The 23,897-nt window shown below is 34.9% G+C and overlaps 1 protein-coding gene across 1 annotated transcript in view; it reads left to right on the top strand.

Annotated features, from left to right (window-relative positions):
* KCNH7 (potassium voltage-gated channel subfamily H member 7) overlaps nt 1–16,205 on the top strand; it is a 491,077-nt gene extending 474,872 nt beyond the window's left edge. The window contains exons 13-16 of the mRNA XM_063105048.1: nt 2,681–2,932; nt 7,837–8,005; nt 14,439–14,631; nt 15,939–16,205. Of these exons, the coding sequence (XP_062961118.1) occupies nt 2,681–2,932; nt 7,837–8,005; nt 14,439–14,631; nt 15,939–16,205 (881 nt within the window). The remainder of the gene's footprint in view (nt 1–2,680; nt 2,933–7,836; nt 8,006–14,438; nt 14,632–15,938) is intronic.
* Nucleotides 16,206–23,897: the final 7,692 nt, after the last annotated feature.

The raw sequence follows: 23,897 nt of genomic DNA, 5'->3' as shown, positions 1-23,897 counted from the left end.
AAATTTGAGGCCAAAACAGGGGGGAAAAAATTTTGTAAAATGATGATAACAGGATTATGCAATCTCACTTCTAGCAAAGGGGAAAATGTAAAACTTCCTCTGATTACCGCCCTCGGCATACTACTTCTATATAGATTATGAATATTATTAAGAAAAAATAGTGCCTACTACTACTTAACACCTACCAAATAATTCAGTTTAACTGGAAAAAGGCAGAAATGGAACAGTTCATCAAAATCGAGAAATACCTGGAGGCTAATTATAATGTGTTTCAGCTGCCTAAATTTATGTATTTCATCAGCCAATCTCCTGCTTTAGCCTGAGCAGTTTCCATTTTTAATCCACAAATAGATTGCCATTTCAACTTCCATTTCATGTGACAGAAAATGAAGCTTTAATTTAGTATGAAATAAAAAATGTTGTTTCAGTTGGGGCTGCATCAGAGAAACTATTCATATGGCTTGGGTGTGAGTTCAGTGGCAATGAACACAGAAATAAATGTAGGGTTCCAATCCTCACAAGTTGGAGTAATTCAAGGATAGCGAACTTTTTCTTCTTTCATGATTCAGTTTTTACCTGGAATTTTTGCTAAAGGATTTAGGTCCTATGTACATGAAGGAATTTGCTCCATTTTACTCTAGAACTAAATAATAGTGATTCCTCATTCACCACATCGGCAAGTTATCATTCAACTTTACAGTATATGTTAACTGATGAATCTTGTTCTCAAGCATCCAAAATCAAGCCATAAGTTGGCAAACTAAGACTGGGGCCCATGTAGTAGGTGGAATAGAGCATTCTACCCTGTGTAAAGATTTAAAAATCTGCAGAAAACCATCAAGACTTCTTGAGCCAGAGATAAAATGGTTTATTAATTTGAGATGTACAATCATTACAAGTATCCACACTTAAACTGGAAGCATATGAGTTAATGGTTAATTAAGTTTACATTTGATTCTGCTGGGGAAGACTACATAAACATTTAAAAAAAAAAAAAAAAAGTGCTTTTTAGGGAAGCTGAAAAGCCTAGAAGCCTGAGCTGATTCAAATCCCACTGGTGCCCAAGTCAGGGACTACAGCAAGATTTACTTAGGAGCAGTGAACCGACACAATTCACTAAGCAGGTATGAGGATAATTTAGCAAAGTGAAGCTTCTATTTTTTTTCCCCCACATTTAACTGGCATAAAATTAGTAACTATCATTTTTTGAGCAATAAAATGAAACATTAAAAAAGTGGAGAGTACTGATCAAATTTTTAGAGGACTTTGGAGGAGGGGGAAAGTTAAAGACAAAGATAATAGGAATGAAAATAACAAGAATGAAGTTTATAGGTTTGAGGAGAGCTGTGCCAACAACACCAAAGAAATTTTATAAGAAGTGCTTTTGTTGGTAAGATCTGAAAATTTACAACCAAGTAGATTAGTGAGTGAGTGGAGAAATAACGTGACACTGAGTAATCAATGATGTCTAAGTGTTTGAGATTGGAAAGGTCTGTGGTCTTCTCAGCAATGATGAAATCACTGAGCAAGTGTGAAATCTTAAAGAAAATAAATTAAGCAATCTGCTTTTTCTAGATTTAACTTAATTAACAGAACATAAACTTCTCAATAACAATTTCACATGAAGCTGATTTTTAAACTCTATCCATTTTTACCTTGGGCAGTTTTCTGGCTTCTCATATTTGAATTTATGATTAAATTTTTAAAAAAGGAAAGAATCTTTGTTTAATTTCTATGCCATATGGGAATTTTAAAAAACAGTTGGAAGTTTCTCTGGAGTGGCCTTCAATCAGTTCGTTTGGCCTTCTATAAATAACACAGTAAGCACACCCAGGCATAGAGTAGATGGGGATACTGCCTTAACCATTTCTCTAGAAAATGATAAACCTTCTGGAGTTGTGTTGGTTAGTTTATTAGCAAGAAGCAGATGGAGAATTATACTGTCTCCCCAGGACACTAATAGAAACAAGTTCTGGGGTATGTCTTTGAGTTTTTCCTCCTGAAATATATTCTCACACAATTTTCAGTGCTAAAATTATCCTGACATTTCAGTATAAAACAGCCAATATGCGCTACAGGCTTTAATGTAATTAGGTAAAACCTACCTTAATTACTGTATTTAAGCTTTGTATTCTTTGCAGTATGTTACACAGCCAAACTGCCTGGAATGTCTAGGTCAACACATGCATTGAACTAAGGTTGAAATTTAGCCTGCCTGTCTTTAGTACAAAGAGGCTTTCAATTTTGATCTTTGCGATGTGTGGATGGCTGCCACAGATAATAAGGGCATGGAAGTTAAAAACAAACAAATAACAAGCTACATAGTGGTGATATTTTAGAACTGAGACACAAATTCCCTTGTCTTTTTTATTTCTCTAAATTGATAGTGCACCAGGTTCTGAGAATACAAATTGAACTTATTTGTTTGTAAGTTATCCTGCAGTTTTTCTCTGAGACATAAACGTTATTACTATCACAAATTTTTTTTAATTTGAAATGAATAATTTATTTTATTAAAATAATTGAATACTCCTTTAATTAAAAAGAGTCTCCAAGCAGCTACATTTTCAATAGGAAAAAGGTAGTTTATACATAGATAGATAGTTTAATATGCACACAGAATCACATTTGATTATCTGCTATAAAAGAAATAATTTTTCTTTGATAGATTTTGGCAAAGAAAACAGTACAAATGATCCTGAAGACTCTGCAGATACAATAAGACATTATCAGAGTTCTAAGAAACACTTTGAAGAGAAAAAGAGCAGATCGTCATCTTTCATCTCTTCCATTGATGATGAACAAAAGCCTCTCTTCTCAGGAATAGTAGATTCTTCTCCAGGAATAGGGAAACCCATTGGGCTCGATTTTGAGGAAACAGTGCCCATCTCAGGAAGAATCCACATAGATAAACGAAATCACTCTTGCAAAGGTAATTAAGAATGAGGAATCAAGTTGTCTCTCTTCAGTGCTAATTGTACAATGGTAACTTTTCACAAATTAAGAACTGTGCTGACACATGTTAATTTAATTTCTCTCCATTTCATGAAATGTTTAAAAAGAGTTCAGATTTCAGATCATCTATGAAGTGTTTCCACCATTCTGAAGCAAGCAGTAATTATTCCTAAACAACCATAGCATGAGAGATTTTTGTGGCCAACCAGATTTACTGCCACACAGAAAACTGTGTGGGAAAGTCTGTTGTAGTGACTCCAGTGGGGAGAGAGGATCAGTGAGTATTTTAAGAGAGCTAAACAATTAATTCTTTAAATGTATCTTTTGTACCTACTCGCACCTAACCCCATAATTTTATAGTAAGAAAGGCCAATGCGATCACACTACAATACATGCCAAAAAGAATTTTATTTTACTAGGAATTATGAGAAAGAGAGGAGGAATGCCCTGAAATAAACTATGCTCTTGATCCAACTCATTTAACATACCTACCAAAAGGAATACTCAAATGTATGGATTTTGTTATAGAAAATACGCATGAGATGGGCAATATTGCTTGATTAACATATGCAAAATTTGATGCTAAAGGATGGGAAACTCAGAAAAACTTGAAGAAATATTAAATAGAAGAACAACTAACTTAGCATAATAGGAGCTGGATCTACATATCTAGCTGGACGTAACTATTAAATGGTACAAATAACAGGTGTGGGACAGACTGCTTGGATTCCAGGCCCAGCTCTGTCACTTGCCCCCTTTATGACTTTGGGTCAGTGACTTGACCAACCCCACTAAGACTCAGTTTGTGCATCTTTAAAATAGGAATAATATTATCTAACCAACTACTTAGTTGTGATTATTAAACAAGATAATATGTAAATTACTTTCTGTGAAATAAAATCCCCAAATCTGTTTAGTATTTTCTCACAGCTTTTATTTTCCAACTTTTCAATCATTTAATACATATATCCCTGGAAATATAAAAATGTAAAGATTAAGAAGGCATAGCAAAACATCAAATGAATATAACAAAAATGAAGGAAAAATAGGATGTTCTGGCCTGGCAGGATAGCAAAATTATGGTGCAGAGTAAATAAATATTATCTATCATCATCACAGTTGTTCCTAAGGATCATATCCAAAAAAAAAAAAAAAAAAGGTTTCATTGGATCTAGGATGTTTAGGCTTTATATTTTTTCTGAGTTACTTTCCCTATCATGTCAAATCAGCTTTTGTCTATGACCCACGTGCAAGTAAGCTAAGAATATATGCAAACTTTCTCTGGACAATCTAAAATCTTGATGAAGTGAATGGAAATAGTATCTCATTTATCACAATGGAAGAATGGAATATTAGATGTGATTACCAAATGTCCCATTTTAGTTATTTATGAAAATGGATTCTGGGAAGTGCTGAAAATAGAAACAGGTTGTATCATGGAAGTCGGAAGTTCTGAAGAGCTTGCTGAACCATCTCTACTCTCTCCAAAAGCCAGCATAATGTGGGCCTGGTTTTAAAAAAGTGTTTTTTGTTGTTCTCCTCTTGAGTTTTAGTGTCTCAAGTGACAAGTCATTAATGATATAGTTTGGGGATTTTATTTAACTTTACAGTGACTCTCTCTGACAGTGAATTCTCGTGCCTTTCATTTTATATTTTTCTTTGCCACTTCTTCCAATTATTTTTAATCAGCTATTCCACATGCACAATGAAAAATAATATTTTAACAAATAATTTTAATATCTACGAATATTCAATTTTCATAAATTTACAATGCAATCCCTATTCAAATAATCTTTAAAATACATAGCTAAATATGCATCTCAATTGAATAAACATAATTGTTGTTATATACTTCGACCATTGTGACACATGGTTATCCTGGTTAATTACTACAATTAGCCAACAGAGGATTCTAAAATTTTATTCATTGCAAATTTCATTCTCTAAGGATTTTTAAGGTGAAGAACTGTGTAATGTTCAAGAACATGGATAATACGTAAGGTATAACTGCCCGAGTTTGAACTATTGCATCCCCATTAATTTTGGTTTCACCATCAGTAGGAAATTTTACTCACTCATATTCCTGGCATTTGTCATGCTGAAACCAATAGAAGAGCACATATAGGCAAAACTAAAAAGAAATAAAACAAATTAAAGAACTCTGATCCTACTTAGATTGAGGTCAAAAGTTGACTCTAGGAAAATTGTGTGTACCCAGAGCAAAGTGAAAGTTTACTTTCTGTTCATCCATTTCCAGAAATGTGTCTTGCAACTATAGCAACATTTTCCAAGGCAACCAACTGCAGATTCTTTCTGAGCTATATTTAGCAAGTGTCTACATGGACGTTCATTTGATTAAGACCACCAACCAGGATTTCCCCTTTGAACTCATTTTTTATATTGCTGTTAAAACAGCTAATCACACATCTCCAGATTTTATAAGAGTAAATTATAATCAAGGAAGTATGTAACAGTATAAATTGTATTCATTTTAAGGTAAGATAATCATTTTTCTCTAGAGCACTGAAGAAAAAATGTAATCATCCATAATTTATTGCATGTGATTCACCATTGTCATTTAAAAATCAATTTATTATATATGATTTGAAAATAAGAGAGCTATTAAACATAGGCAGAAATTCTGTAAGCTTTCTTGGCACAAAACCTGTGAGCATAATATGTAACCTCAATCCTATTAGCTCTTGTTGTCTTCTGTAAAGAAAAGATTCTACACTAATTGGCTAGCAGGAGACTAGACAGAGACAAGCATTTGCATCACCAAACCATTTATATGTGTGTTCTGAATTTATGTTTGGTATTGTTGGCCCAAAGTTGAAAACCTACTTTACCAAGATATTATATTATTGTTTTGCATTTTAAATAGGTTCAAATGTCTGTGAATAATAACTTAGTACTTTGCAGTGAAAATCTGCTGATAAATAACCTAAAATTCCAGCAATATCATTTTTCTATGTTCATTTAGATTTTGTCACGTTTGATAAAACATCAAAAGAAATACTGTCACTTTAAGAAATGAAACAAAACACTAGGATCCTATAGGGTACAGAAGCCATAATCAGGAAGAGCCTTTTGGAAATTCATAGCAAGCTCTCGGAGGTCTGTTAGCCATTTCTACAGAACAAGGAACTCTGACCTTGTATTTTTTTCTAATGCTGTCTTTGGATATGTGAATTCCTTTGTTACAACCTCACCCTACTGAGGCAGAAATTATAGGCACCTCATTAAAAAAATTTCTGTGTATTCAATGATAAAAGATAGTGAAAGAAAAACCATGAAGAAAGAATGCAGAAATTTTTGTCTTCTACTTGAAGGAAAAGGATGCGTTTGAAGAACCTGACTGTACTTTTGGAGAAACTGTAGGAAAGGAAGGGACTTTGAGAAGTCCTAAGGTCCTGTTCTCTATTTCTAGAATCATAACTAATCCTGCCCAATTCAGTTACTTTCTATCCAACTTTTAAAAATAGCTGAGAATGTAAATTCCATAACTTTACATAATAATTTTTCTCAGTGTTTAATCATAGCTACTTGTCAAGATTTTTTTTAAAAAGTCTTTCTATCAAACCCAGCTCACTTTCTGTAATTCAAATATATTTCCATGTGAAAATGAAGATGAGCTTTAGATAATCCTTCCCTCCTACCAGCCCTCCAAATGAGGAAAAACTGTTTTCTCATTTTTTGTCTCTGAAATAAACTCCCAGTTTCAGTAGTATTTTTTCACGGGTTTTATTTTCTAGCCATTTAATCATTTTGTAGAGGTTAAGGGAGCATAGGAACAGCATTAAAAGCATATGACAAAAATGAGAGGCAAAGTAGCATATATTTGTCCCCCAGATATTGATAGCTTGAAGACATAGATTTTTTAAGATATAGATTGTAGGAGAAACAACAAATTGAAATAAGTTCAGAAAATGAATCTCTGTATGGAAAATGATCACAACCCTGCTAGACTGAATTCTTCAAGTTCACGGCCTATGTCTTCTTTGTCTTTAATTCCTCCACATTTAGCATAGTGTGTGGCACATAACAGACACAGAGCATTTGAAAAGTGGACTAGAACAGATAAACAGTTTGTTTTAAAGGATAGTAACATAAAAATATTAAAAATAAAAGAACCACCAGAAAAAAAAATTAGAAAGCAATGTGATTATATTAGAGGACAGTACAGAAGGAGCTACAAAGAAGCACAAAAACATGAACAGCAGCTTGGAACTAGAGGATTTTTAAGACTCTTCCCATCTTTAATGGTTTATGGCTTCTTGGCTCTACTTTGAGTTGGGTTGGCCTAAGGAAATCTCCCTGAAGATCAACATTTCCCTTGGGGCTTCCTCCTTAGGCCGACTCTGAGTGATAACGTATTTAAATTATCCTGTGGGCAAGAGCCTTAAAAATCTGAAATCCTAGGTAAAGCAGCACAAACAAAATGTATGGTTTCCTCCCAAATATAAAAGCATAAAATCATTGCTCTCTAATCAGTTTTGTTTTGGCCATCCGTGTCTTCTCTTAGCAAAACAGAAAGAAGACAAAACCATAATCAAGACTTGGGACCTGCTATGTATTTTTATGCAAGTACATGTGGGAGGTAAGGCAGACAGGATGAGAAGGGGACTCTGCCACCAATTGGTCATGGCTCCTGGACACGTCCCTGAACACCTTTGGTTCTCTGTTTCTCAGGTTATCCTTCGAGATCTCTTCCAGATTGTTCTATGGATATTGATGAAGGTACTTCAAAAAGTTTGTGGAAGAAATAGAATTTAAAGATAATACAAATCTTTACAAGAACTTTTTGAAGCACCCTCCTATGTGTCATTGATAAAAAGGGGCACCCAAGGAAGGTGACATCTATCTTGCTATTTTCTACAGATATCACTGACCTGCGAAGCTGGGATCGAGAAAACGCCCGGACTCAGCCTGAAGAGTCTAGCCCCTCAGCACTGCAGCCAGCTGCCTGGGGGATCTCTGAAACCGAAAGTGACCTCACCTATGGGGAAGTGGAGCAAAGATTAGATTTGCTTCAAGAGCAACTGAACAGGTATAAGCAGTGGTGAACTAAAGGAGAACATGGCCCAAGCCCTTACACGGGTCTAGCATGACTCCTCATAAATAGCACATTCCTCTTGCCATAATCCCACGTTTTCCTTATATACTTATATAAAATAAGACTACAAGTTGACAGAATTATTAATTTTTGTTGCAAGAAACATTTATTTAGAACACTGCTTACTTCTGGCAGCATAAATCCTATTCCTATTATTTCTTTACTTGTCATACAATTAGTATATCAACAGCACTGGCTACCTTAGAAAACTCCTTTATTTTCCCCTCAAAATAATTTGTGTTTAACTTGTTCACTAATTCCCTTCCTCTTTTAATCCTCCTTTCATGCTTTTCGGTTGTTCTTGGTAATTTAGTTATGTGTTATGGCATTTTGAAAGTACCTATATCCACAAAGTGATTTAAATATTTAGTTATTTAGTCAACTTCTCAAAAATGTGATTAAATTGAAAATCCCACAGAATCGAAGCCCAGGTCCTCTTCCTTTTCCCTTCCCCTTTGATTTAGACCATTTAATATGAGAATAAGTTTTGGTTTTAGAGAGGGGTAACTCCTTCACCCGTATCTGTGTGGTGTCTTTAAATTTAAATTGGTCAAAAAGATTCAGAAAAAATATGTGAGTATGTGTATTTGCTTTATTGTGTTTTACTTGGGAATTTTGTCTTGATCCAATGGTAGCCCTCAAGTATACACCACCAGGCAAGGTATCGCAGTGGTCACAGATAGAAAACCATATGAACTAAATTAAAATTCTGAAATCACAGGATTTATTAAATCAATTTAAAACACACAATGAGAGATGAGCGAAGCCAGATGAGGTAATTAACACATTTCAAACAAGCACAACAATGATAAAACAACCACTACTTGAATCCTGTTTACACAGTATTCATTCATCTGCTGCATCAACCTTCCTTGTCCATACTGTGGTGAAAAAGGACCAGAGTCGAGGTTTGCACAAAGCTCCTCAGACAAAAAAAAAAAAATCTCTTCTGCCAATGGCACACAATTGCTCTGTCACAGAGATGCAAGGCCTAGCCTACAGGGCCACAGCTGAGGCTCTCCAATTACGTTGCTCAACAGCCATGTGCTTTATTGGTCTTTTGTAGATAAAGACATGTGGAGCCAGAATGAGACTATACTGGGTGCCACCAATGGATGACCAAATTTAGGGGTGACAGTTGTCCACCCAGAGGTGATATGAGGACAATTTGTTCCTTCTATCTCTACGTATAAGCAACACTCTTGTCTGTTACATCATATTTCTATTCTATCTTTGGTATGCCTTGCAGGTTACTAGCATGCCATGTGTATTTAATATATCTTATGAATTCTGTCCATGTCTACCAAGCTGCTTGCTTACTCACCTGCGCTTAACACATCTATGAGTTTTGCCTGTACCACATACACTTCTTGTTTCCTTATTGCCTATGCTTAGTATTTCTTACACATTTTGTCTTTGACCTTTGTTGTTGAAAAAGTGAGTAAATGAATGAATGGATGAATGACAGGGACAGCTGTGATTTCTTTAGCACAATACTAGCATAGTACTGTACTTGCAGTTGGTTAGCCTAGGTAAAAATCTTAACTCAGCTGTTTAATTGTTTACAAGATGACTGGGTCATCATTGAAACTTCCCTAGCCTCAGTTTCCTGCTTTGACTCATACCTACCAGCAGTGTTGTAAGGACTTAAATAATATACATGGAGACCATATACACTATCCAAAATGGAAGATGTGCTTGCAGCTAAGTAAAATCTGATTAACAATGAATTTCACTTCTACTACTGGTGTTCATGTGAGTGTACTTTCCCACTTTACATGTATTTTCTGATTTGGACCTTTCTTCAGGACCAAAATGAGGATTTCAGTGAACTCTTGTTGCCCTGTCATGGGTACCAATCATTGCTCCTAGAATAAGTCAAAGATTACTGAAAACATTTGTTATTGATATGTCCTGGGGCTAAAAGTGTAAATTTCTAAGAGCACATGTCTAGGACTAATTTGGTTTGCATCCACCCATTAGTAATAAAAATTGTTATTGCTATTTTATTACATAGTATATTATTACTATATGAAACTTTTCCACAGCCAAAGTGCAATTATAAATCTCTTGTGACATGTCCCCAGCCTCTGTATGTGCTTTCTGAAGAGGTTTTGAATTGCTACCATTGTTACCACTCCTTTGACTAATTATTTTTCTAATTATCTCTGATATTTTCACATACATTATTGCCTAACTCAGCTTAACCTATTTTGGATTTAAAATCCTAAATACTACATTTATGTAGTACTGACATCTCCGACAATCTCTTTCCACCTGTATTAGTCCATTTTTGTTGCTTATAACGAAATACTGGAAACTAGGTGATTTACAAAGAAAAACAAAACTTATTGCTTAGTTTCTGAGGCTGGGAAGTCCAAAGTCCATCTGGTGGTGGCAACAGTAGCCCAGGGGTATCACATGGCAAGATGGTGGAAGCAGAGAGCAGAGAAAGCAGGAGAAACAGACTCTCCTCTTCTTTTAAAGCCCTCAGAACATATCCCTGACCACCATTTTTAATCCATTCACTACTGCATGGTCCTACAATCTAATCACCTCTTCTAGGCTCCATCTTCAATTACCATAATAGGATTTCCCACCCTCTTAACAGTCACAGTGGAGGCTAAGTTTCTAATGCATGAAACTTGGGGGACACAATTCAAGCTTCAGTGAGTTTTGGAGGGACATAATTCAATCCACTACACCGCCACTTTAGAAGGCAAAAGTATAGAAAACAAGTTTGAACAGGGCAGCTCAATTCAGGCTTCTACTTTGCAGGGTGAGAATCCTGGGACACTTTCCAGAGTTAGTCTTACCCTGTTTGGCTTTGGCATTTGTTCAAATGTAGAACTGTGAGTTTCTACATAATTTATCTCATCAAAATACACATATTTAGTACACAACGCAATAAAAACAAATATCATGAATGGTACTTGCTGCTACTTCTTTTTTGCTTTCATGGACAGTTAAACTATATGTAGGGTTAAAGGTTGACATTTAAAAAATTTGCTTTTATATTTATATATTATGCCTGCAGATACATATATTTAGGTAAATCACTAACACCTGCTCCTACAACAGTGCTTCTCAAACTTTAATGTGTATTCAAATCACCAGGGAATTTTGTTAAAATGCAGATTCTAAATCAGTAGTAGGTCTGAGAATAGGCAGAGATTCCACAATCTACAAGCTTCTAGAAATGCCCAATGCTGCTTGTCTAAGCACCACACTTTGAGTAGGGAGGCCCTATAAAATGTAAAAATTGTTAGTAAGGACTCCTTTGCAGAACACCCAGAGCAATTGATCTGCATGCCTCTTATATGGCATCGAGTGTGTGCTTCTCATAGTGTTACAGCGATTTATGCGCTTCCTTCATTTTTCCTTCCTAAGTGGTCACCTCCTGTCAGCACTATGAGATCACATCCCATATTTATTCAGCGTGGTCTCCCCTAACCTTTCTACTTAATATGTGCCTGGTGCATTGTGAATCTTCGAATGAATGAATGAAAATATTCATTTCACATAGCTTTATAGCTATGCTGACAAAAATAGAGTTCTAAAACTGGGCTATTTTCTGTTTTAAAGACGAATCTGGCTTTTTTTTTTTTTTTTTTTTAATTCTCTGTAATGCCTTCTGATTAAAGCAGATTATTTTGTCCCAGAAGAACAGTCCATTCTAATTAAGCCAATAGACCACTGTCATAAAATATGAAAATATGAAGAGACTTCAAAAAGTTCATGGAAAAATGGAATTAAAAGATAATAGGAATCCTTCCACGAACATTTTGAAGTACTCTCATAAAACCCTACGCATAGCAAAGAAACTTCTCACTAAAGCTCCCCTTTGTTAAACTACTCAAAATATCAATCAGTTAATAAAACTAAGTATTCAAAATTACTGCAGGAAGAGAGAATGTCATTTGGACAGAGTCTCAGTGGTATCTCAGAAGGGGCACTGAGAAGTAGGATTTTTATAGGACTTTGAAGTCTGGGCCTTTCAAGATAGGAAGCTGATTGGAACTGGGCAAAGTTCATAATACAATACTTCAGGACTGATGGACACAGTGAGGTGAGGAACTTGACGTAAACCTTGATTAAGAAGTTATTTGTTCAGGTATCAGACTACTCTCTCCAATGTGTTGATTTGTAGAAATTTCCTGAAGTAGTGAAGGTATTTATTTGCTTAGTCTTATAAAGTTTTCCTGAAACAAACAACTAAGTCATCTTGACAGACGTGGGATATACTCTTAAGTCATGTTGACACCAACAGCCTCTGTTCTCGCCTCACGCCAGCCAGTTCACCTGTACATGGTGTTCTTGTGCGTGAGTCCTACTCATGGCAGATGGCTGCAATCACTGGGCGTGTGGATGCTGAAGCCTCATCTTCCAATAAATTTTTCCCTATTATTCTATTCAAATAGAATCCATGATAAAGTGATCCTTTTTCTCAGAGACTCCAGCTGCTTGACAAAGATTTTATAGGACTCAAAAATATCATCATAAATTTTGACTATTGGGCATTGAATTTCAATTGTTGATGATGTTTTTATTCCAGTTCCCACCCCCAAATCCTTTTACACTCAATGTAATAAACGTTGTGTAAACCACTCACTATTAAATGCTGTTAATGATGGGATAGATTTATACACAAATATTTATGATGAAGTCTGAATGCAGAATTTGGGGGGGGGCTCAGAGGAGAAAGTAATTCCAAACGGGTTAAATAAGGCAATATTTTTGGGTGCAGATAAAATTTGAGCTGGGCCTTTAAGAATGAAAGGAAAAGTTGATGCATAACAATAAAATAATGTCCACTCAGTTTAGCTGGTGCCATGAAAAAGTAGATCAGGACTTCAGGTAACAAGTACATAAAGAAACCAGTTGATAACTCAATTTTCCCTTTTTAGTGTGTACTTTTGACATTTGCAAGATATAATCATGTATAACTTACAGCTATTGGTTTGGAAGACAATAAGCTATGTGGCTATATTTACCACCTATAGAAAACCTTGTAAAAATAATGTGTTATTGTGATTCTTAGAAGGCAGATTTGGATTTGGAGTGTTAATATCAAAAACTAAAATTAAAAAAATGATTTTTTTGATGTTTTTCAGGTTTATTCTGTTCTCTTTCAAATCAAAGGCTAAGTTCTGTCCACTCTGAATTTCACAAATATACCATGTATTTAATTGAGCAAAATTAATGCTATGATTTTAACATTTTTGGTAAGATTTACCTTCTTTTTGCATTTTTCATTCAGAGACAAACCAGTAAGCACAAATAAGTGAAAAGTCAGAAGAACTTTCTAAAGAGGCATATGGTTCAAGTTTTCTGTTCTTATGAACACAAAATTTCCTCTGTATTCAATGCTGTTATATGCAAAGAAGGGGAATCTGACCAATAGTATTTTGCTATTTTTCCCTAAATTTTGATTTAAAATGGGAATGAAATGAACAGGCTAGTTGATTACTTGTGAACTTTGGGGAAAAAAATGGTCAGACTGGTACTTTGCAAGCCAGATAAGTCATAGAAGCAAGTGAACTTTTAAGTTTGCTCTGCTTCTTAAATAGCAAAGGCCTTGAATTGTACATGGTAAAGGAACTTAGCATTTAACAGCATTAAAGAAAGTATATGATGGGGCCGACCCCGTGGCTCACTCGGTAGAGTGCGGTGCTGAGAGTGCGGTGCTGGGAGCGCAGTAGCGCTCCCGCTGCGGGTTTGGATCCTATATAGGGATGGCCAGTGCGCTCACTGGCTGAGTGCGGTGCGGGACACCAAGCCAAGGGGTGCAATCCCCTTACCGGTCACAAAAAAAAAAGAAAAAGAAAAAGAAAAAAGAAAGAAAGAAAGTATGTGGTGAATAATATACAGTACTTGATATGAACAGGAAAGCGGCAAGGTAAAATGATGTTGATATAAATTTGAAACAAGAAATTATCCTGGGATGCTGCAATTATGAAAGAAATATGCTACCACTCTATTGTTTAAAGAGTAAATAAAACGTTCACAAGAAACTGAGTAAAGCCTAATGAAAAAGCGAAGACAATTACTAATTAAAAATACATTCTCAGTGTTTCACATTTTGAAATCAATAAAAAGGTTAGTGAAAATGTAGTCTATTCCATTTACCTGTTTTTCTGTCAAAACCTTAATAAATGAGCAGCAAAGCAATGGTCTTTATGAGAATCATCAGTGAGACAGAAAGTGAAGATCAGTCAGGAAAGAATCTCTGTGCTCCCTCTCCTGTCCTTCTTGTTTAAAGCAGGGCCATAATTCTGTTTGTTGGTAGTGCTGAAATTTTCTCAAATGCTCTTGCAATCCTGGACTATTTTAGCACTGTCTTTTACTACTTCTGTCTGTCCTGCAGACTTGAATCCCAAATGACGGCTGATATCCAGACCATCTTACAGTTGCTGCAGAAACAAGCTACTGTGGTTCCCCCAGCTTACAGTATGGTGACGGCAGGAACAGAGTATCAGAGACCCGTCATCCGCCTGATGAGAACCAGTCCTCCAGTCGCATCCATTAAAACCGACCGAAGTTTTAGTCCTTCCTCACAAGTGAGTGTAGGAATTGCTCACCCAACAGTGTTTCTCAAAGTATGTTACTAGTGACCACCAGAGTCGGAATCACGTCGGGTGCTGTGAAAAATACAGATTTACATTCCCATCTCTGTTTCTACTCAATTACAATGTCTGGAAATGGGCCCTGTAATCTGCATTTTAAACAAGCTCCCCACTGATTATTACCTCTTTTAAAGTTTGAGAACAGTGGACCTAGAAGAATGGTTTCAAACTCTGGCGATTTTTCTTTAAAGAAAAATCTTTTTTACAGAACCAATCCACTTAAGTTTATGTGCTATAGAGCTTTGAAAGCTAATAAATAACCCTGAGTCCAAAAAGTACATCAGAGAAAAATCCATAACTTGCTACAGTGACAATAGGATGGGTGGGATCTCAGGAAGGAAAGAAAAAGAAATACCAGCTGGCCAGATTAGACCTGAGGTTCAAAGGAATCAGAGCAGTAATCTCATCTGTGCCCCACCCATCCCCAGAGATCACTAAATTTCTCTCACTGGGATGATAAACAAGATAAGAGGAGGAACATAAAGTGTCCGTTATCCCACCTCTGAAGTGTTCTAAGAGGGCCTAAAAAATTATGTTAATTTGAGAAGTCTGTCTTGGAATCTTATCTTGGGGATTAGTGTTAAAACATTATAGCCAAATTAGTCCCAAGAACAATGGGTTAAATAAGAATTTACAGAACAATCTTGTAAAACTTTTTTATGTGTTTGGGAATTTAGTACAAAACATCCTGGGAAATGAAACTACATTAGTAACAGAAGGTAATGTGCCAGAAGGAAAATAATGCTATCTTTCTGAAATATGCAGATAGAAATTAATTTATCTTTAGTTTTGAATGGCTGGGAAATATATAAAACCATGAATTTTCTTCATTTTTAGAGGATTTAGATAACATGGTCTGACTAGGGATTGGTGATTTTGCATCCTTCCTTGTTTCTTTCCTTATCCCCCCTTAGTCACTAAGTGACCCACATTTCACATCCCAGTTTTATCTTATATTTTGAATTAAAACTCATCTGGAAAACTCAATGTGAAATAATGTGGGGGAAAAAATCTGATCTTTTTAACCTGGCTTCGGGGTAAAATTAAAGTGCTTGGAATGGGTATTCAGGATTATAACCAACCTTCAATATCTTGACTTACTTTAAGAACAAAATGTTGGTTAATACCATTAATCAAATAAAGATTAATGGGAAAAGAAAACACATTTATATTTTATAAGTGTAATTTTTTATGATTGTAAATGTGATTTGTAAAATCATGGTTTCTTTTCTTTCTGTCAGTGTCCTGAATTTCTAGACCTTGAAAAATCTAAACTTAAATCCAAAGAATCCCTCTCAAGTGAGGTGCATCTGAACACAGCTTCGGAAGACAACTTGACTTCACTTTTAAAACAAGACAGTGATCTCTCTTTAGAGCTTCACCTACGACAAAGAAAAACTTATCTTCATCCAATTAGGCACGCTTCTTTGCCAAATTCATCCCTAAGCACTGTAGGAATCTTGGGTCTTCATAGGCATGTTTCTGATCCTGGTCTCCCGGGGAAATAACGGTTTTGTACTATTTACTCTACATACAATGTAAGTGCTTTTAATGGCTGTTTTCCTTTTTGTATTTAAATCCTCTCTACTTGACTCAGGGGCTCACAAGTTACCATTATATGCAAAAGTACTGTATATTTTCCTAAATTGAAGCTTGTAAGGTAAAATTAAGCAGTTAGGATGTAAATATAATTAAGAACTTTTGGTTCCAAATGTTTAAAAACTGCCAGCATCTCAAGGCACTCTATTTTTTATTTTTATTTTTTAAATCATGTGCATGTTAGGAAACTCCAATTTCTCTTGCATGGAGACTCCTATTTACTGCTTTTACTAACCAAGTACTTTGTTATGAAAATGCCTTCCAATCAAACAAGAAACCAAGAGATAAAAGTGTTCATGGATGCAACTCAGATGATCTTCAAGTCATGGAAGTTTGAGGGGGATAAAGGGAACTTAGTCACTTTTGAGTACAGATATCCTTCTGTATTCAGATATTTATAGTTATATTCATTTCTCCACACTGAAAAAACAAACACAACGTTTAAGAGTTATAAATCTTAAGACAGTGTAGGAAGCCTTCTTCCAATACATGAATATAGGCCAACATTAATAAGAACAAAAGGGTCTTTCTACTTAAAATTCTGTCACTGATTTCATTCACAAACCATCTAAAATATTTTTCATTGGCATATTTCCTTGAAGGTTTAAAAATAAGTTTCTCTAATTTTGCTCTTTTGGAGGGGAGGAGGGTCTCCTTAAGAACTGCTAATGTGTGATTGACACAAACTGATATCCACAGCTTTCTTCTGATTCATATTTTAGAGCAATCTTGAATTTGATCAAAATAGTGAACTCGAATAGTTTTCAAAGAATGTGCAATTCCAGTGGATCTGCATGGCAAAACCAGTTTTCACTGTCTTTGCTGTTCTATATCTTCCTAATCCCAGCTGTGGCGAAACAATGTGCATTTACCTGCCTAGAAAGGAAATTCACACACCAGCATAAAATTTCAGTTTTGTTTGGTTATTCAAAAACTTTTTCTAATCAAAGATTAATTGCAAGCATATATGGATTGAGCTGAATATATTGACCCCAAAATATTGGAACATGCAATGGAATATATTTTAATATCTTCAACTATCAGAATGTTTTTGAAGGGGGGACATATGTCTCTCATAAAATCAGGATGCAGAAAAAAATTACAAGTTAATTTAAGATTCTGATCAGTCAAGTTCTAGTTAAGAAATTTTATTTTTTAATTCAAGTACAGTTTTAAAATTATTATGAACTGATCCATTATATCCTTTCCTTCTGAACAAAAAATTTAAAATTTTTTGGAAGTTTCTTAGTTCTTTACTAACTCTTACACTTACATATAGTTTTAAAGAAACATCTGTGCACATTATTAAATGGATTATTATCTCTTCAGAATAGAAATATAGTCTACTGATTTTCCTTACCTTTGACACTAATCAATTAATCATCTTCAAATGCAAGCGATTCATTTAAATTTAGAAAAACTATTGCACTGTTTAAAATGTGATTAAAGTGATGTTAAATTGCTCCCTACATATTTTTTAAGGGTCACATAAATTGGTAATTTACGTGGGAGGCAATCTGTAAGCATGGAAGTGTTCTTATCCCTGCTTAATCTTTGCAAAAACAAAACATAAATGATCAAATACATGTGGCAAAATGACCAGTCAATTCAACAAAAGTTTAGTAATTATAACCAGTTTCCCAAACCATTTGGTGTTAATGCAGATACATATTTAGGAACTGACTTTTTTGCTCCCTCATCCAACAAAGGTTTAATGGGTATCTAGTGAGAGAGTGTCACATAAATAGCTAATGCTGATTCAGAGGGGTTTTTAGGGATTTTATTTCCATATTGGGACACATTTTTGCAGCTGCAACAAATTTCATAAGAATTGCCAGCCTAAACTCCAGGAACATTCAGAATGAAGTCACCAGAGGCTATTCATTTGTAGGGAAGAGATGATTTGGCAGGTGAGGAGTTGAGATCCGATTGTTTGATTAGTGAATGTTTCAGCTGCAACATTTGGTATGACATGCATAAAATTAAGCCTTCCACGTAAAGCTTCTATTTATACTTCTTTATAAAATTGAGTATGAAGGAATGGGAAGATGGAGAATGGTGTGTAAGCATCCAGTTTGTTTAAATTCTAGCACAGCACAAACCTATTTCCTTTTTAATTCCTTGATAAAAAATAATTGCTTGATATCAAAATCTTAACTCTCAGAGAGTTGGACAAGATTAGAAAGGTCCCTTCCTACAGGACATTAGCTTTTTAAAAGAGCCTGAGCAATATAAAGATGCAGTTAGTCAGGCATAAATGTCAGAAGAATCAGTGTTTAAATTGACCTGTAGATGACCAAAACAATTATATTGATGCACAAAATTCATGTCCCTGCCTCAGCCATAGATCTAAAAGCCTAAACTCACCATCACACTCCTCAGTGGCTGTAGCAAAAACAGTCTAACCCCTCCACCTTGGGATCCTGCTGAGGGCCAGGTCTAACTGCTGTAGCCAATCATGACCTCAGTACAGCAGTAGTTTTCTCTCTAGGTAACAGAAGCACTAACAATACACCTTTTGCCCTTCACCTAAAAATAATGTTACCTGGTCCCCTGGCTTAAATAAAATGTCATCTAAGATTTAAAGTTTGTTTAAATTAGATGATTTCCTGCTGTTATTAATTGCCAGGCAGAGAGCTGAAACTTAGGCTTATCATTTTACCCCATAGAAATCTCATACTTCAATTAGTTGATGAGAAAACCAGGAATGAAAAATGCTGAAGCAATGTTCTTGAAGGTTTTTTTTTAAATTAATAATCACTCATTCAACAAACATGTGAAGGCAGTGGGCCGACTTGGGACAGCATAATTTCTTAAGTCCATTACAGTGGATTGGTCATAGAGCTGAACTTTCATACTCTTCTAGTCAGGAGATATGGAAACTAAGTCAAGGCATAGTAGCATTTGGAGTCAGGTTAAATATGTGTACATGAGTTGCCTACAAGTTCCTTTTAGAGATTAACCTTCAGCAATGCCTTCAAAATGCCTAGAACAATGTCCTTATCCAAATGTCATTTGAAAATCCCATCATATATTATCTAAGGATAAAATTTATCACCTCATCAGCATATCTAAAATAATTATTAAACAGTATTTTTACTCTGAATGTGTTTCATGGTTTTAAAAAAGATTCAGTAGATTGATCAGTTTTTAGAAATGAATTATAACATTGACTAATGTATAATATAGTGTAGTCTTTAAATTGCTTATCCATAGCTAAAATCAAAAGTAGATCAGTATTTGTAAGCAGATTTATTACAAATCAAAATTTTTGTAAATAATCAAAAAATTCAAATGTGAAGAGGTTTCTAATCATATTTTTGCAGTGCAACATATGTGTGTATCATGTGAGTTCAGTGAGGCATTTGGAAGACAGGATGATGTAAGACAACGGTCCTCAAACTGTGGTCCTTGAATTAGCAGTATCAGTATCAGCTGGGAACTTGTCAGAATGTGTATTCTTGGGCCCCATTCCAGATCTACTCAATCAGACACTTTGGTGGTAGGACCTGGCAAGCATTTTTTTAGCAAACCCTCCTCTACATGATCCTTATGCACACTAAAATTTTGAGAGTCACCATTTGTAGAAGAGCAAGCATAGGCTCTGCAGTTAGACCAACGTGGGTTTCAACATGAGTTTTTTCATTAATAGCTGTGTGATCCTGAGCAAGTTAATTAACTCCCTGCATCTTTTTCCTGAATATGTAAATGAGGTAATGATATCTGCCTCACAAAAGCTTAAGGAGAAAATGAGATAAAATATAGTAAAGTGTCTGGCACATAGCAGGTGCTCAAAAAAATGCTAGATTATTTGTTTCTCACCTAGGAACATGACATTAAAAACAATAAGGAAAACAAATAATTTTCCACAATTTAGCTTTTGCACAATGTGCTGTCTCCAATTAAAGAACTGTTACCAAGACTGAAATTTTTGATTCAGAAAAACCTACCTGTACCCATTTTATCTCTTGACTGTATTTTGCACTATTAGGTTTATAGCTTTAAATACTTACCATTTACAATAATAGTAGTGAGAGTGTGAATCTCATTGTTACAAACATATCTACTCTGAATCGATGTTAAACACCACATATGTAAAGGTGATCTGTCGAATTCAGTACTACTAGAATGTACTCTATAAAGGCTGGCTCACTGTGTAAGTCCCTCTTTATATCCATAGTCCCCAGATGGATATTTGAAAATACATTTACAAAATTCAATTTTGAAAGTAAATACACATCTATTTTTTCAGAAAACAGAATTTTACAGTTGCAATGGTTATTTTCAGGCATCTAGGCCTACTCCCTCATTGTGCAGATACATCATACAAGTCTTAGATGGCCCAAGCTCTTGTGTGGAATGGTGGAAATTACAATGGACTCAGTGTGGTAAACCTGAATTCAAATCCACCTTCTCCAGTTACTCTCGAGACAAACTCTCAGTGAGCCCCAGAATCCAAAACTATAAAAATGGAGGTAACATCTTACATATCTTGAAGGGTGTGTTGAGGATCCTTTGAAATACATCTATATATATGGAAGTACTTTGTAAACTATAAACATAGTAAAACTGTAAGTTTATCCTGTGACTTGAGCATCATCACAAAGATAGTGGTGTTACAGTGGTGGAGCAGTAGCACTATTTAAGGTCTTCTACAAGACTTCCATTTCTCTTCTACCCAACACGTACCACATTTACATTCTGTAACAAAAAATCTATGATATGATTTTCACATACCTCCCAAAGATCTAGTTGCTCAGAGCAGGAGAATGTCTGTGTTGAGAAGTTCTCTTTGCTATAGCATCCTGATAATTGTTGAATATTGCCTTTTTCCAACATTCATAAAACTATACGTTTGCATTGCAATTGTTTTCTAGGTATGTTTTCTACATTCCCCTCTCTTCTTCACTACTCAAGTGTTCTCATTCAAAGCAATTTTCTTGTGGCTCTACTTATAATGAAGTGATGTTAATCTCTTAAAAACTAAAAGGATCATGTTTTAAATGCAAAGTATTAGGTATTATGATTGATCAGTGCCCAAGCTTAGAATAATTAATCACATCTTGTGGTACAAACACTTTGCTTTAATATCCAATACAGAAAGGAAAATTCATAGAAAGACAAATTATTAATAAGCAACAGCTTGAAAAGAAATTATCACATGGCTTTTTAATATAAACCATTAAGTGGAGGTTGAGAGAGATGACTAACAAGAAGTTATTTAAAACTAACATGTTACTACTAACAGGAATAAAAGAACAAAACATTTATAAAAATGCAATGTTAAGAACACAAAACCATACAATCAACAGAGCAATTTCACTGCTCTACCAATTATAATCCAATTATAATTTTAAATGAGACTAGCAAGAATTCTTACAGAAATGCTTTCAATAAAATATTTTTATTATGAGAAGTGGCAATATTAACATTGTTATTCTTGAAAAGTTAATGTCAAAAATTAGATGAATTCCTAAATTGTAGTCATGATGTCTATGATTTCCATTAGTTAATTTGTATTTTAAAAGATGTGTAACAATTTCGTCTACCTGAGTGTCTGGCTAGGCTAAGCTATGGCTAAGGCCTACTGCGAGGCTAATGCTGGAACCCTTCTTACAGCACAAACTGTCTAGCTCTTAATCCTGTTCCTGACTCCAATTGTAAAGCTAGGCGGCCACGCTAGTTGTTGCAGCAGCTCGTTTACCTGCCAGTGATCCTGCACCGACTGGGCCGATGGTTGAGCTAGGGCTGGGTCTGGCACTCCCAGACCCCTCAAGCCCATTCACAGACTGGGTCACAAACCCTTCATATGCCAGGCTGGGTCACGAGACCCCTTCATGCAGGTCTGTATGCTAGGCAACTGGCCACACTGTCCTTGGAAGCTGCAGGTCTGGAAAAAACATGGCCATGCAGGGTGGGCACCCCAGGCAGTAAAACACCAGCCAAAGTGGTACTGCCTTGCAGGGGCACCTACTCCACCCACACACACAATGTTACTGAACCACCCTGAACCATCTTCAAGGCAAGGGGAGCCTGACCAAATTGTTTCATTTTCCCAACACTGAGGTTTTAAAGCACTAAATTTAACCTATATTCTTTGTACTTCCTCTGTACTTTAATGTTTTTAAGTTCAAAATAATCACAACTGTTAGCATTTAAACTGTATTTTTTTTTTTTTTTTGTACTGACATATTGAAGTGTCTGAGTATATAAGAAAATCCCATGTTATTTTCATCATCCTTATCTAGGAGTAAAATTTAAGTATCAGTGATCTTATTAAAAACTCCTCCACATAGTTTCCTCAAGTGCCCCTATAATTACAATAGCATTGATATAATATGGCACTGTTCTTCCAAATGTTAAAGAAATAAGATTAAAGTATTAAGGAATCCCTAGTTCTAATCTCCTAAGCACCTACTGACTTTAATTAAAGGCATATTATCTCTTTTTAGCTGAAATTTGCATTTTACAATTTTGATAGGAAAATGTACTACACCAGAATATTTGACAGTTAATGAACAATATATTTCAAAAAAAGAATGAGTGTAATCACTTGAAAATGTCAGTCATCTGATATAAATAAGCTCACTCACATTTGGTTAAGTTGTAATATACCTGGAATGCTTTAAGCAGAATAAAACAATCTACCTAAACACACACTACTTCCTAGTCTTTATGCACATAATGTAGCATGAAATCATGATGCTTTTGAAATATTCTGTGCACAAATATTTATTTTTTAGAAAATATTTTCTTCAAAGATTGGTATGTAGTACTGACAGTGTAATCTACTTGCACAACTAGTTTTGCAATAACCTTCTACAAATAACTGTAAATAAGAAAAATGTAAATTTCACGTAAAAATGGTTGCAAATTTTTAGTAGCTAAGTGTACACATTGTATTGAAAATATAGCATATACACATAATTTATGAAGCATATAATTTCTGATCTATTATTTATACATGAAAAACTCAAGAATTTGTAAGAGAAATTATTTTGAAGAAAAAGAAAGTAAATCTCATTAGCTAGCTAGGATACTTTTACTAGAGAAGCCAACTATTTCCAACATTTTATTAGGTACAGTACTAGATATAGGCATGGTGGTGCTGATGTATTCCATGAAATCACACAATTGTAACAGTGCTACATTTTTACTGAGTTCCATCAGGACACTACTATGCCAGATTGAGTGGTAAAAAGCATTAAATCTAAAATTAAAGAATCATAAAAACATTCCACTTATTATTGCCTGTCAAGACCACAATAGGAATTAACTAAAACATTTATTGTTTACTTAAAATCTCTGATGGCTACATAGGCTTTACATGCTTATGTATTTTATAATGTATAGGTTGATTCATTTTTTTAACCAAGAATGAAAATATCCCAATGATATTGTCTTTTGCCTAATTTCAAACTTTGTTAATTACTCCCATAGTTGCTTTTCTACTATTTACAAAAAAACCCAAAAAACAAAAAACAAGAAAACAAACTATCTTCAAGGAAACCTTTTAAAAAAATTGTTGTTTGTAATGTGGCATGTATTAAGCTAAGGACTGTTTAGTCAGTTTAGTGGCTTAGATTCACCACTCTTTATCA

Source organism: Cynocephalus volans, chromosome 1 (genome assembly GCF_027409185.1).
Source record: "Cynocephalus volans isolate mCynVol1 chromosome 1, mCynVol1.pri, whole genome shotgun sequence".
Classification (NCBI taxonomy): Eukaryota; Metazoa; Chordata; class Mammalia; order Dermoptera; family Cynocephalidae; genus Cynocephalus; species Cynocephalus volans.
Note: the sequence above shows the minus strand (reverse complement) of the source record. Positions and strands in the feature narration are given on the sequence as shown.